At 37.7% G+C, this 14,450-nt stretch overlaps 1 protein-coding gene across 2 annotated transcripts; it reads right to left on the minus strand.

The window, feature by feature from the left end:
* Positions 1-1,933: 1,933 nt before the first annotated feature.
* MRLN (myoregulin) lies at positions 1,934-12,862 on the minus strand. 2 transcript variants are annotated; one of them, XM_014732968.3, is made up of 4 exons: positions 12,729-12,862; positions 11,278-11,372; positions 3,488-3,599; positions 1,934-2,162 (listed from the first exon to the last, which is right to left on the minus strand). In XM_014732968.3, the coding sequence occupies exon 4, from the start codon at positions 2,140-2,142 to the stop codon at positions 2,002-2,004; it is 141 nt and encodes a 46-aa protein (XP_014588454.1). In that variant the 5' UTR covers positions 2,143-2,162; positions 3,488-3,599; positions 11,278-11,372; positions 12,729-12,862; the 3' UTR covers positions 1,934-2,001. The 2 variants fall into 2 exon arrangements, with proteins under 2 accessions (XP_014588454.1, NP_001291741.1); NM_001304812.1 differs by lacking the exon at positions 11,278-11,372 and having other exon boundaries at positions 1,940-2,162; positions 12,729-12,818.
* Between the last annotated feature and the right edge of the window lie 1,588 nt (positions 12,863-14,450).

Genomic DNA, 14,450 nt, shown 5'->3' on the forward strand with positions numbered 1-14,450 from the left:
TACATCCATCAGAACTATGCCAGGGTCCAGTGGAACACAATCACATCCCTGGGCCAATGGGATGAGTTAATGCGAGGTCATTCTAAGGGCAAGGGGGAAGTGGAGAACAGGCAGGGTGATTGAGGCTTGCTAACACTCAGCTTGAAGGGAGCCACATCACCTCTGTTCCCACCTGAGGATGCTGATAACACCAATCCACCATGGATGGTGAGTTTTCCATATGCCAAGCACTGTGCTAAGCACTTGGACAAGTCATCTCATTTCATCCTCTCTACAAACCTAGACACAGGCACTTATTTTATAGGTAAGGAAGTAGAGACATACAGTTATTAAACTGTAAGAGGTAAAGATTTGGATTCAGGCAGTCTCACTTCAGAGTCAATACTCTCCACCATGTTGTCTAGTGCCTGGAAGCACATAGAGAAAAGAAACGGTTGCCTGAAGATGGGAGTGACTTTACTCCCTTGTCACCTGATAATTGGCTCCAACAAATCCCAATTAGAAGAAATTGGAGAGAAACACATCACATCAAAAGGAGGTGGCCCATATATCAAAAAGGAAGGGTCCAAGAATATAGTGTAGAAAAAGAAACAGGACTTTCTGTTATAGCAAATCCTCAAATAGTTTGACTCTATTTGGCTTACGGTTAAATATACAACACCACTGAAAGGTTAAGTAAGGGTCAGTTAAGTATTAAGTCTCAAAGGTCTCAGATCCTTTTCACACTTCATTAGGTCTCTTATGAAACCTTGCATTAATGATTGGGCCAAGCCTGAGAAGATGGTCAGCACGTGGAAGATATCAGAATTTTGTGAAGCATGTGTGTCCCATGTAAAATGTCAAAAAGTCTAAAAGACACAGAGACTTTTGTTTTTCAAAAGCTTAAAATTGTGGTGATGTACACCTGAAATCTATATAGTATTATAAACCAATGTTACCTCAGTAAAATAGATAAATATATATTGCACTAATTAGGGAAAAAAAGCAGAAGTTCAACATTTATATTTTAACACTGTCAGAAAATGAGGGAATCAAGAAAATACATTATCAATTTAGATATAAGAAAAGAGTAAACAATCTTTCTTCTTCATAAAAGATTTTTAAATATGGAATAAGAATAAGTAGGGGTACACTAAAATACAACCATAGGATCTTGAATAAAACATTACTACGAAAAGAAGTTGAGCTCTACAGAGCCCACACTTGTCTTTTTATTTAATGTCTATCTTTGGAGGCAACACGATATCACGGACTGTAAAGGCCTGAGACCTGGTTCTACCACTTCCTGGTGGTGGTCTCAAGCTAGAATAATTCTTCCAAAATTCAGTTTCTGTGTCTGTCACATAGGGACAACAAACACTTGCCTCCAAGGATTATCATGAGCCTTATGTTAAATCACATACTGTGAGTATTTAGTCCAAAATGGAAAATCAACACAGGTTGCTCCCTGTTTTCTCTAAGTTCTATTTTCCTAAAAGAATCTCTTTTTAGTATTTCTATTCCTCTTAGTGTTTGCTGGTAGAAAAAAATTGTCCGGGGTTAAGAAAAACAATCTACCACCACACAGATGAAGTATGTGTACAAGAAAATGAATATAAACTATTGGTATATCGGGTGGAAAAATTATCCTATGTTAAGCTTGTTATGTTAAAAATAGAACCATATAAAATTTCACATAGGTGTGCATCCTTAAAAAATCAACTTCACTCATATTCTACCGACAAAGTTTAGTCAATCTACCAAATAACAGTTGTGCTAAAAGTCAAGAAATTTTATGACTCAATAGTGTAGATTTTGGGGGGAAAGAATTCCACTTCAATTTATGAATGTTTTATAAACCATAAAGTACTAAACACAATATTGTTTTTATTGTAATGTTCTGTTGGCTTTGAGAATAATTGGAGATGTCATCAAATTAAATTTACTCAACATATTAGACTACAAATTTTTATTCACTGGAATTCAATATGGAATTTACATGTAAAGTAAGGGAAGTCAGAACTAAGAACTAATAACAACATATATAATAGACATTAAGTCAACAAGGATAACAAACAAAATTTTTAGAAGTCTTCCCACAATTTCCTCTTCCAGACTTGTGGGGGTAGTAGTAGAAATTAATATCCAGTTTTTACACGTCATATTCAGAAAGCTCCTGCTCCCTAGGGGAAAAAAAAGAGAAAAGTATCCTCAAATGAGCACATTTATAATCCTGATTCTTTAAATTCAACCTAATATTTGCACCGTAAAAAAATGATGGAGAAATGTCTTTCAGGCAGTGCTCTGTACGTATTTGTAATCAACCAACAAACTAAAATATTTTTCTGCCTAATTAAAATATTGTTCACTTGCTAATTTTGACCACTTTTTGCCATACTCATAGGTTTTTCTATATGCCAAACTTGCTTTTCTTTCTAAAGGAAACAGCTCAAGGCACTATCAGAATGACCCATCTCTTTTCATGTTATCAGTAGTAAGATTATTTATGAAGTCTTATCTGGAAAGTGTTTATAATCCTTTTTACTGGCATCAGTAAAATTGCCATTCTTCCAACCTGTGCTGTCATTATTACCAGGAAATGAGAATTTGAAGACATGGAAAAAGGCAGGTGATAAAATTTTTAAAAATTAAACAATAAAAGTTCTTTTTCATTTCCTTGATCTTTCCTCAAGATCATCTCTCTAATATTTTGGTCACTTAATAAGACATTAAACGTTTTATTTCCTCCACATTTCTATGTTAATCAAACAGTTTAAAAAATAGCTGGAATTTTAAAAAGTATTATGGAATTGTAAAAGGTATTAATTTGTGACTTGTTTAGCACACTGTTGGAACATTTTACCAAAGGCCTGTCAGATAGGGAGTTTAGAACCATTCTTAATGCCCTTTTCAGGAATGCAAAGTCAAATAAGTCAAGTAATTTTCAAAGCCTTACATCAAAGTCCCTAACACCCAATTTAAGATGAACATCAATACCTTTGGAAAGTGGCAAGATTGAGGTAGGGAAATATTTTCTGCTAATTTCACTCAAAAACCAAAAAGGCAGGTTGAGTTTTAAGAGAGAAGGATAAAGAGAGAGGAAGAGATATATGAGATTTATGCAGGTGCTGTCTTCTCCCACTTTTAGCAATCTTAATTAATTTCTGTAATAACCAGCCTCGTTCCTAGAGGAGAGAGCGATGTGTGGCAAATCATGCAGCCATCGCTGGCAAAGTAAACTTCTAGAATCTCCCTCACATTCAACAATTCCCTTTGCTTATGTTTCAGAAACAAGGGGTAAGAATAATACATGGGTTTGCAAACTGAGTTTCCTTCCCTCCTACAGCCTCAGCCTCCAGCTTGTGTCTCTTCAGTCTGTGCTCTGAGGGGTACCTTCAATTTTCTCCACAGTAAGACAGTAACAGTAAGGGAGAGAATGAAATAGCAAGTGAGGGAAAGACCAGACAACTGGTGGGGATGGAAGAGTGAGCAGAAACCCATTTCTCACCTGCCTTAATCCCAGGTAGTGACAGCTAACACTGCTCCTTGGTGTTCTTTCCGTCTGCTCTTGCTAGAACAAAGTGGATTCAGCACAGGTGGTCTCTTAGCAACCTTGGTTCCTGTGTCAAAGCATATCAAAAGGTTTTATTGGATAGTGAGGTAGTGTATGAAGTGGAGGGGCAGAAAGCCTGCATGGAGAAACTCTAAAACTACTCTCGAAGAAGTCAGGAAGGAGATGTCAAAGAGTGCACTTTGAAAAATATGACGCTTTAATTTCAACTTATTACAGAATTGTATAGCTAAAAACTAAACCTTTAACAGAAAGGTTAAGCTGAATTCTAGGATTTTCCTGGCAGGGCAAACAATCACCATGCTTTTAAAAAACAATTCTTGGGGGAAGGGGGGTGGGTAGAGATATTGTTTAAGAGTTCTTACTTGCAACTAGTAGATAAATAAGTTCTGAAGACCTAATACACGGTACAGTGAATACAGACCATAAAACTGTTGTTAACATTGAACTGCTAAGAGACTAGATTTTAATTCTTCCAACATTAGAAGAAATGATAATTATGTGAGGCAATAGAGGTGTGAGCTAACACTACTATGTCAATTATATTGCAATATAAATGTGTCAAATCAATGTGTTGTACACCTTAAACTTACACAATGTTGTACGTCAAATATAACTCAACACAAAACAATTCCCTAAAAATTATTTTAAATATATTGGCTTCATTATCTTCCATGACAACAAACAAACAAAATTTCTCTGTCTGCAGAGGAGAACATAACTCATGTGATTGCATGTCTGCTGTAAATTCTATCAGTTTTAAGATTTTGCATCACTTTTACAAAAAAATTAGAAAATGGAGGAGTGAATTTATTACAAAAGATCAGGCTTTAAAATCCAGCCACAAATGGAAGATTATTTATCCAATAAAATGATAGTTATTACAATTATGAATAGAACACTACTTAGAAAATTACGTTAAAATATTTAAATATGATTAAAATCCATACCTTTGACCACTCATTACGCTCTTAGGTGTATATCCTAAAGAAATGCATGGATATCCACACCCGGACACCTATCCAAACATTACTCATAATATCCTCAACTTAGAAACAACCCAAATGCCCATTAGTAGGTAGATAAATTCATATAATGGAATATTATACTATAATGAAATTAAGCTACAGATAAATATGAAAACAGAGGTCAGTTTTACAAACATAGTGTTTAATTTTTAAAACGCAAGACACAAAAGAAAACATATCATGTAATAATATTTATGTAAGTAGAAAAACAGTTAAAAGCTCATGGTTCAGGGGTGTATATATGGGTGGCAATGGTGTGGGTGGTAAATTTATCAAGAAAAACGAGGGACTGGCTACTATAAAATCACGGGAGTGGTGACTTTAGCGAGCGAAGGGAAGGGAGAGGTGGGGAGTTCCAGCAATGCTTTATTTCTTGTCCTGGGTGGCAGTTACATTAGGAATCACTTTTTAACTACTTGTGAAACCGTACATAGAAGTTTTACGTGCTTTTCTGTATGTATGTTAGACTTTACGATTGAAATATTAAAAAAGGAAAACAGAGAAATACCTACAAATGTCAATAGTGGTCAGAGTAGCCAAGTTTGGGTAGAAGGACTATGCGTGATATTTTTTCCCTTGCTTTTTCCATTTCTCACATTTTCATTTAAAAGGATGTTGCTTATGTAACTTCAGAGAACTAAAGAAAGTAGTCCCGTAATTGCTAGTCCTCTTTCTTCTCTGTGTATTGAAAAGTAACATACACTCATTTTAATTTTGTCAAACCAATCATGTTAACAAATATTTTCATTAAAATGTTTCACTGATAAATTTAATTTTCCTTGAGTTCATATTAAGTCTCTTTTGCTAACGAACATGTTCTTGTCTCATTCAAAATGCTCATTAGAAAGAGGAATGTGGGTAGTTCCTGTTTGTTTCTTCTCCTTGATGTTAGATCTGTTTCAAGAGCTCAGTCATTGGAAGGACACAAATTTGTATCATCATAAGCTTGCTAACACACTCACATATTACTGTGGATTAAAGTTATGCGTGTCACAGTACTTTGGTTTACATTTGACCTAATAAGTTCTTACTTACTTAGGTAGAAGTTTGCTAATCAAGCGTTTTTTCTTCGGGATCGCAGGGACATTCTTTGGGGGGAAAATTATTTAACAGCAGCAATTTTCAGAAAAAAAATGATTCCTAGTGTTTTTTGTGCACTAAAAATATAAACAAATGTCAAACAAGTTAGGACACTTCTAAACGTAAGCCAGAATACATTGAGTGTGACTATCTCAAGACTGTGTTCTTATTTTGAAGGTAGTATTTAAAAATCATAGCTAAAATAACATCACCTCCAATTTCTGATATGAGATATCCTAGGTTATTTTGGGCCAAATGTATTTCACACTGAAATTTCAGAGGACGGCAAATAATTTCCCCTCCCATCTTAATGCCTCTACCTACCTTTCTTTTCCCTATTTCCAGAAGGCTCTGGGGATCAATTTATTTTATGGAACGCTGTACTGAAAATAGAATGAATATTCTCTCGTCTAGTTTTTAAAATTTGTCTTTATTTTTTCTTTTACCTCAATCATGAGTCCAAATAATCTAATTCCAATTGACTTGTTGATTGTTTATTGAAGAGTTGAATGGTGGCATCCCACAAAGTAACTTAGACAAATGGAGAGTAGCAATAATCTTTGCTCTCTGGGGTTGAACATCATTGTATTCTCTTTCTTCACTCTGGCATCAGCATATAGGCTCTTGCCTTTAAAACCTTTACAATTTTGTTTTTATGTAAAATGAGTATTCTCAAATCAACTCTGACTCCTGGGACTATAAGAAGAGTGCATTTGCTAACTGTCTTGGTCCCTTGGCAAAAACAAAACAATGCAAAACAAACAAACAAAAAATCCTCTATTATATAAAATTATTACTAGTACTAAGACTTCACCCTTTTCTTGATTTCTCTCAACCTCTACTATTTCCCTTTATTAAGCGTGGATTCTTGGTCAAGACAAAGAACAGAACATACTTTGCAAAGTCTCTTCTTCAATCAAAAGAAAAACACTTTTCATTGGATTCAAGTTTATAGTCTTAGATGCATGAGTCACATTTCAAAAAATATTTTCTTTTTTGACAAGAATTTGCGAATCCTACTCTTTGCTTCCATCAATATCTAATGGTCAAAATAATGTTAATGGAAGTTCCCTAGAGACACAAGTTGAAAAATGAGACATAATTGAAATCTGTTCATTTTTGCTGAATAGGAAACTTAAGTAAAGTATAATAATTACGATTATTGAGGGTGTAATATGTGCCAGGCTGTGATTATGCACTATTGGGAGATGGAGCAATGGCCCAAGACTATTCAGTATTCTATGCTGGAACCTAAATACTACTAACCCAGGACTCCAGTCCGCAGGTGTCACCTCTTTCAACTACGTGGATTTATTAATGTTTTTAAATGAAAAATTACTTTTGAAAACATCTATATTACAATGGAAAGTGACTATACTGAAATGGAAATATCCACATGTAATTGTTAATGGCCACTCTTCCTCTTCGGTTCTGGCTCCTTTCTGTATATGTGAACTGAATATGTTGAAGATTGGGATGGACAGTCTTGCAGTTACCCCTCTGGGCCCCATAACCCTGAATTTGCCAGAATATCTTTTCGACAGCCAGTTGTTAATTTATTCACATCTAAACAGTCTACTCTTTGTAAATGGAATAGTCACAGAACAGCACTACGAGCTTACTGTCAAGCAATCAGGTTAGCTGAAAGTACCGTTTTTTATTAGCTTTTACTATATGCAATTTTATTCTTGTTTATTATTAGTTTGTTATCTATCCACTGATCAACTTATGACTGACAAATTTCTCCCCTTGACATCCTTAACATTAACTGGACGGAGAAACAATAAGAATGCTTCTAGGACGTGGTGGTTGAGAGATGGGTCTGGAATCAGACTGATGGAGTTCAACTCAGATCCGCCACTTACCGTGAGATCTTGGACAAGTTACATGAACTCTCTGTACCTCAGTTAGCACTTCTATAAAATGGGGACGATAATAATAGTACCTACTTCTTAGGCAGTGTGAGAATTAAAAGAGTTAATACTTGTGCCCAGCAACAAACATTTAATAAGCAGTGGTGACTATTATTATTAATTATAGTCTAGCATATTACCTCTTAGATAGTACCTCTTAAATGAATCACTCCTCTCAGGTTCTCTTTAAGCACCTAAACACATAAAACTATCACATGCCTACTCATCCTTTGAAACCCTTGTTACCTCCTCTGTGATCCATCCTGACTTCCTCAGGCAGAATTTATTGCCCACTTGTCTATAATGCATCGCAACTCACTACACTGTGTTATGGTTATTTGTTTGCGTTCACCACCCCAGAAGCAGTTGCTGTCTTTCTAGAAAGTGGGTATGGCCTTACCCATCCTGGATCCCAGTGCCTCATGCTATCTGAAGCTAATTAGTTTTCAACAAATATTGATTTAATCATTGCACATGAAGTAGAAATTTTCTTGGAAGACTTAAAGTTCAAATGTCAATCACAACAAGAAAAACACATATCGTAAGACTACTTTTCCCAGCAAATATTTTAAAAATAAAATCCCAAAGTTGGGTGCTTTCAATTTGTCTCCAAATGGAGTATGTCTCTTTCTCGTAAAATTTATATTAAATAAAATTATCTTTTAGAAATTTGGGAAATCATATGGGAATTATGTCTTGTTTATGTTTTTGCTTTTGTTTTTGTTTTTTGCTTGTAATTAAGGAACCAAGTCAAGCTGTTGGAAGACAACAAAAATTTGGCACCGGCCCTACAGGATTTTAAGATAGAAGTGTCTTGTTGGGATGGCTACCGTTTCTACAGCCTAATGAGATGTGTGCCCTTAAAACTCCAGAAATGGATGGTGGTGTGGCAGGGCAGGAGATGTAAACACCTCAAATTTGAGTCATTTAGAAGTTAACTATAAACTCAGGCACATTCAATGGTACATGGATTTTGTGTGTTCTGTAAGTTTCTAGAATTTGAGTTAAAGTTACACTTTCTTGACTATTTTGAGTTCAAGTTGCATCCATTTGATTCTGCCCAAAGCTGAATTATATGATAAAGGAAATTCAACATGCATCTGAGAAATTAACTCATCAATGCTATGAGCCTTATATGAGAAAAAGCTTCAGTGAGAATCATATTAAATGGCATAGGGCTTTACACTTAAATGATTGCAAGCATCATTGTTGTACCTTGTTTCCTGATTAAGATATGATTTCGAGAAGATGTTTCTCTTTCTAGCTAAGAAAACCAACAGCAGTGAAAGGTCTGAAATATTATGGAAATGTCATCACTGGAAAAGAGACTTGAGATTTTGTAAACTTCTCATTTGACAAACGAGGCCCAGAGAAGTACAGTGACTTGTCTGATGTCACACAGTTACTTTTCTTCAGAGCTACTGTCATAATTGCCTCAGCAATTTTCTGCCATTTATGATAAACTGGATTCTGCATTTCACCAGACTTGGCTGTTTGCAGATATTCTACCTTCATCACCTCCCAATTTCTTTGATTCAGGCCAAGGTAAGCCCAGAGAGTCCAGAATAAAGGAAAGCACAAGTGAAAACTGAGAAACTTGGCAGGTCAGGCTCATGAGGCACAGAACTGGACAAAGTGAACTTTGACTGAAAACAAAAACATATGCTTTGTCACAGATGGTCAATCAGCAAGGTGGAGTGGGGAGAGAGTAGGTTTTGGAGCCAGATGGAACTGGTTTTAGATCCTGATTCTGGCTGATCTTCACTCTGTAGCCTTGTACCCTGCACTCAACCTCACCTACTACCTCATCTGGAGAACAGAGATAATATCTGTTTTGCAGGAGTTTGAAAGGATTTTATTCGTAACTACAGTTAAGACGGGCCTACAGATGCTTCGATTTTAATCTCATAAAACCTTATGAGGTGAGTTATTAACACTCCTATTTCCTTAGATGGAGAGACAAGACCAGAGGGGTTAAGTGAGCTCTTCAAGATCACAGACCCAGAATAACCAGGGATTTAAGTGGAGGTCTGTTTGGCTCCAAAGTCTTAGTCACTGCAGTATCTCAGGATTGACAAAAAGGTAAGCCAAGAGCCCAGCGTGCTGCCTGGTACTGGACAAAATAGTGGTTGGTACGATGAAGCAGCAGAATCAGAAAGATGCCACTTCTCTGCAGCCCAACTATCCCAAAGAGAGAAGAGTGACTCAGACGGATGAGAGGAAACAAATGGACTTAAGAGATGGAAAGCCCTGAGAAGCTGCAGCAGCCACACAGACATGGGGACAGCAGGGCGCTGGCTCATCTGGCAGCACTCATGAGGGTCCACTGATCACCCCATGTGGAACCACTCTTCTTCTCTTATCTTCAACTGTCCCTCTCATGCGTCCTTTCTGTGTCAACACCTGTCCAGTTTGGGCCTTCCTAAGCCATCTATGACCATAGCTCAAATGCTTTAAGTAAAGATTCTGGCCCTAAAATGGACTATTTTTCTACACATGAACAAACATTTCCTTTTAATCATCCGCTACCAAGATGCCTAAAGGCTGAGATTTCCCACCAACCACATACCTGCCCCAAATAGGAGACTATGCGTCACCCCTAAGAAGACATCACTCAATTACAGGCACTTAACATTAAGAAATATTCTGGAACCAAATATTTAAAATGTTTTCAACCTTCTCCCTGCCAAGTTCCCCAACCCTCTCCATGAATCACAGCTGTAATGCACTCTTACAAGACCAAACCGGAAAGGCCCAGAAGCTCTGGAACTGCCCAGAGCCCTGGCTGGGGACCAGCCCTGAAAGGCTTCACCCGGAAGCCCTAACACAGCAGGGTCATCCAACACTGGTCCTTTCATGATGTGAGGAAGCAGGAGTGGCACTAAGGGTGTTTGTTTGTTAGGTTTTTGCTTTTTATCTGCAGAACTCATACGTCCAGACAAGTGTCATCCCAGGTTTGGGCTTGGTGAGTAGAGGAGCATGGAGAATCTCCGGACCTGCTTGAGTTCTGGAAAGCAACTGGCAAAACCTTTTAAACTGTCCTCTTATTCTGTAACACACACTTCTCTCCATAAATTCATCAGCGATGATTTTTTAAAATATTAAAGTGAAGATTTGATTTTTGAAACCAGCTCAATGTTATTTGGAGTTGTTTAGCTAAGGTGGATTGGAGGCTAGATTGGAGAACAGAATTTCAAGTTAAATAAAAGATTTTGACCGCTTTTGAGGCAGAATTATATTTCCAGCATTTAGCATAGAACTTGGAACAAAATAGGTGCTCAATAAAAAACATGGGGGTTGGTGGGAAGGATGAGATGTGACTTTAAGGTGCTGTTCTATGCCTCACAGGCTCATGACTTAGAAGGTGAACCCAAGGAGGAGCCCTGAAGATCACTGAATCATTTTCCAAGAAAGTACACGCTTCCAAGGGGAAGTCTGACCTATAATGCCCATTTTCAGTGAGTAAGTTTTGGGTGTGAAGGCCCTGTGGAATACCTACAGTATCCTGTCTATTCTTCTCATATACCATGGAACAAGCCCACTCTGACTCCCAATCAGACTTACCCATGAAATGACTTCTTTCTCCTACTACATTTAGAGTTTATTGTCTCTTTGTTAACCTAGCACTGTGACTTGCACACAGTAGATATTAAATAAACATTTGCAGAACGAAAGCTCATAAAGGACAACAAAAATCTCATCGTACCTCCTGAGTTATAGGGTAGCACTTTGGGAAACAGATCTTCTCTGAGACAACCTTCCTTTCTGTTTCATCCAGATAGAGAATCGAATCTACCAGTCCTTTGGAACCATAGAAACACACAGGAAAAGAAAAATTTTAGAATGCTGATCATAGTCGAGAAGATAAGTTTATTAAGACCAGCTTATGCTTTGAAATTGTTTTGGGAAATTCCCCATCATCTTGGATCTTAGCTGTAGCCTAATATCCTGAACTGCTAACCACACACTATCCTCCAAGGCTCCCACCCTCAGCACTCACACAGCTTCCACCATCCTAAAGATGAACTTATTAAAAGTAGTAAAAGCCAATCATTGTCTCTACAATTTAGATCGATGTTCCCCATCAAAGACCACATTGGGGGCTCTAGGTTTGAATTTGAAACAAATGAGCGATGATTAAGAAGATTTAGGAAAAATTCAAATGAAGGATTTCATAATTAATGTTACCATACTTGACCACTTATATACGTTAAGATTAAACCCCACCATGCTGTAAAACAGTTTATGACGCTCATTTCACAAACAAGGAAACTGAGGCTCAGAGAGATTGAGTACTTATTTAAGGGCATACAGCTTGTTAGTGGTCCAAGCCAGGGCTCAATACCAGGCCAGCATCTGCCTCCTTCCCATTCACTGTGATGCCTCCCTCACACATTTCAACAGAAGCCTAATGCGCATGTTCAAGAGAGTTGAATGTATGTAACCACAGCAGAAAACTATACGAGCCCATTGTCCTGAAGAAGGACCAGAGCATCAGGTTTCATCTCTGCCCACAAGGACCAAGCAGGGCATCAGTCTTTCTGAGCTTCAGGGTCCTCCTTTTCCAGACAGAAAACACAGTGACCTACTTTGCAGGACTCTCAGAAGCAACCATTATTTTTTAAAAGGCTGCAAAGACAAAGCCTTTGGCTAAACAAACAAACAAACAAAAAAAACAGAAGGCAATGAATCCATGGAACAGGACAGGCACCATCTTCCAAATCTCAAGAAAATGACAGAAAAATGACACAGCCCGCGTCTCCTGTTGAACACTCCCCTGCAGATACTTTCCGTATGTGAAATTTCTCTGAAATCACTGAAATCCTCTCTTTGGAGAAGAAACACCAGGAGACAGGAATATTGAGCACAGCCACAAGGTTTGGTCAAGTACTTTAGATATTATTAACCCCTTGCTTCTCCTCCTGCTTTTATTTAGCCAGAAGGAAATGGAAGGAATAAAATTCTAATTCATTAATCTATTGTATAATCAGCCTTATAAAAATTGGAGAGATGTTGAAATGCAGGGAGGGGAAATAAGCTTTAGGAGTCTAAGTGTTGTCTTACTATATTCTCCCTCTACCAGAAGCAAACAAGAGTCACACTAAACTTCCCTCCTACATCAACATTTTAAAATGCCACATTTTTTAAAAAACTTACTGTTCAGGCGTTCAAAAAGCGAAGTTCAAAGTCAAGGAGATGATCTCTCTCTTTCGTGAAAACACCATATGCTCCTAGATGGATCAGGAGACTCTCTGGGCTGTTATTAATAACTGGCTTAGAGCTTTTTGAAGAAACATGAGCCAGACTGTCACGGGAGGAGGCAAGTGGAAAGGAATTGACAGACACAGGTGGGATAAATTATGACAAAAATATACCTAGGCCCACAGAGGAGCTCAAATAACCCACGAGGAGGAGATCAGCCCCTCCACAATCAATAGACCCCATGTCAAATGTTCTAAGAGTTAAACAATCAACTCATAAAAATATGCTTACTTTTACTCTCTTGAGAAAGGCCATGACTCATGTAATGTTATACTCTGCTTTGTTCTTCTGAGCAATTCTCTTCCATGGATATCTGAATATCTCTCAAATTTATACACTTTTGTCTTCTTTGCTTTGACTTCCCCGTTTTTAAAACATATAAACAAATGGATTTTCAAATGTACATTATCAACTTTTTGAGATTTGTTTACCTGTGAGCATTATTGATCTCTCTCCCTTAAGATCGCAAAACAATTCCTGGAAGTACCTGTATGTGTTGGGGGGAGGGGTGTGGGTCTTGGGATTGTATCGAACATAAAAGGGAACCTGTAGAATCGAAATCTGAAGAACAGAAGCGTGATGATGACCTGGCTCCTGGTGTGTGGTGCCTCTCCTCTTTTGAAAATCTCTATTTCAAAAAAGTCCAAGTCTATGCCTGCTCTCCCCCAACAGTTGACATCAAATTGTTCAGACCATTAACAGCATGTCTTCAGACCTAAATTATATTAAACACTAGCTCTGTTTGAAGTGTCAAAAGAAACCTGATAGGGGCCAGCCGGTGGCATAGTGGTTGAGTTTGCGTTCTCTGCTTGGAGAGCCTGAGGTTCACAGGTTTGGATCCCAGGCATGGACCTAGTGCCTCTTATCAAGCCATGCTGTGGCAGCATCCCACATAAAATAGAGGAAGAGTGGCACAGATGTTAGCTCAGGGTCAATCTTCCTCACCAAAGAAAAAGAAAGAAAATTGGTGATTAGACAAAAGCTATTGAAATATATAAAGATACAAATTGAAGGGAACAAATGCTTGTCAAATTCCCTCGTTCTTAAAGTTCCAGCTGCCTATCTCCCTGGTTCAGGCCTGGTAACTGTTCTTTTTTCAAACTAAACCCTTTTTCAAGTGTTTAAATACTAGAAGTGGGGAAGCCAGCACACCTTACTACAAACGTCACACAGTGGAGTGTTATCCTGCTGAGGCAGTTGATTAAGAGAGAAAGTAATACACCAGTCTACTAGATGGGTGAGAGGGAGAAGAGTAGGTACAGAGCCTTAATTGTTTTTTTCATACTCTGATCAGTTTAAAATTTTTGAGTATCCCCTGAATATATATGTATCTGGATAGAACATATTCATGTACTATTGTAAATATATTATGGGCATTGTAAAACATAAGTAGAAATTTTTAAAAGATATAATTTAAAAATAGACATTCTAATATTCTCTTAACACTCCCAGTGGGTCATTTTTACCGGTTCCTGGGGCATGAACACCCCGCTCTGCAGATGACTAGGGGGTGTTCCAGAACCGTAGCTCCGCCACTTATGATCTGTTGTGGGCTGAATTGTGTCCCTCAGAAAGATATGCTCAAGTCTTAACCCTCCGTCCTAACCTGTGAATGTG

Source organism: Equus caballus, chromosome 1 (genome assembly GCF_041296265.1).
Source record: "Equus caballus isolate H_3958 breed thoroughbred chromosome 1, TB-T2T, whole genome shotgun sequence".
Classification (NCBI taxonomy): domain Eukaryota; kingdom Metazoa; phylum Chordata; class Mammalia; order Perissodactyla; family Equidae; genus Equus; species Equus caballus.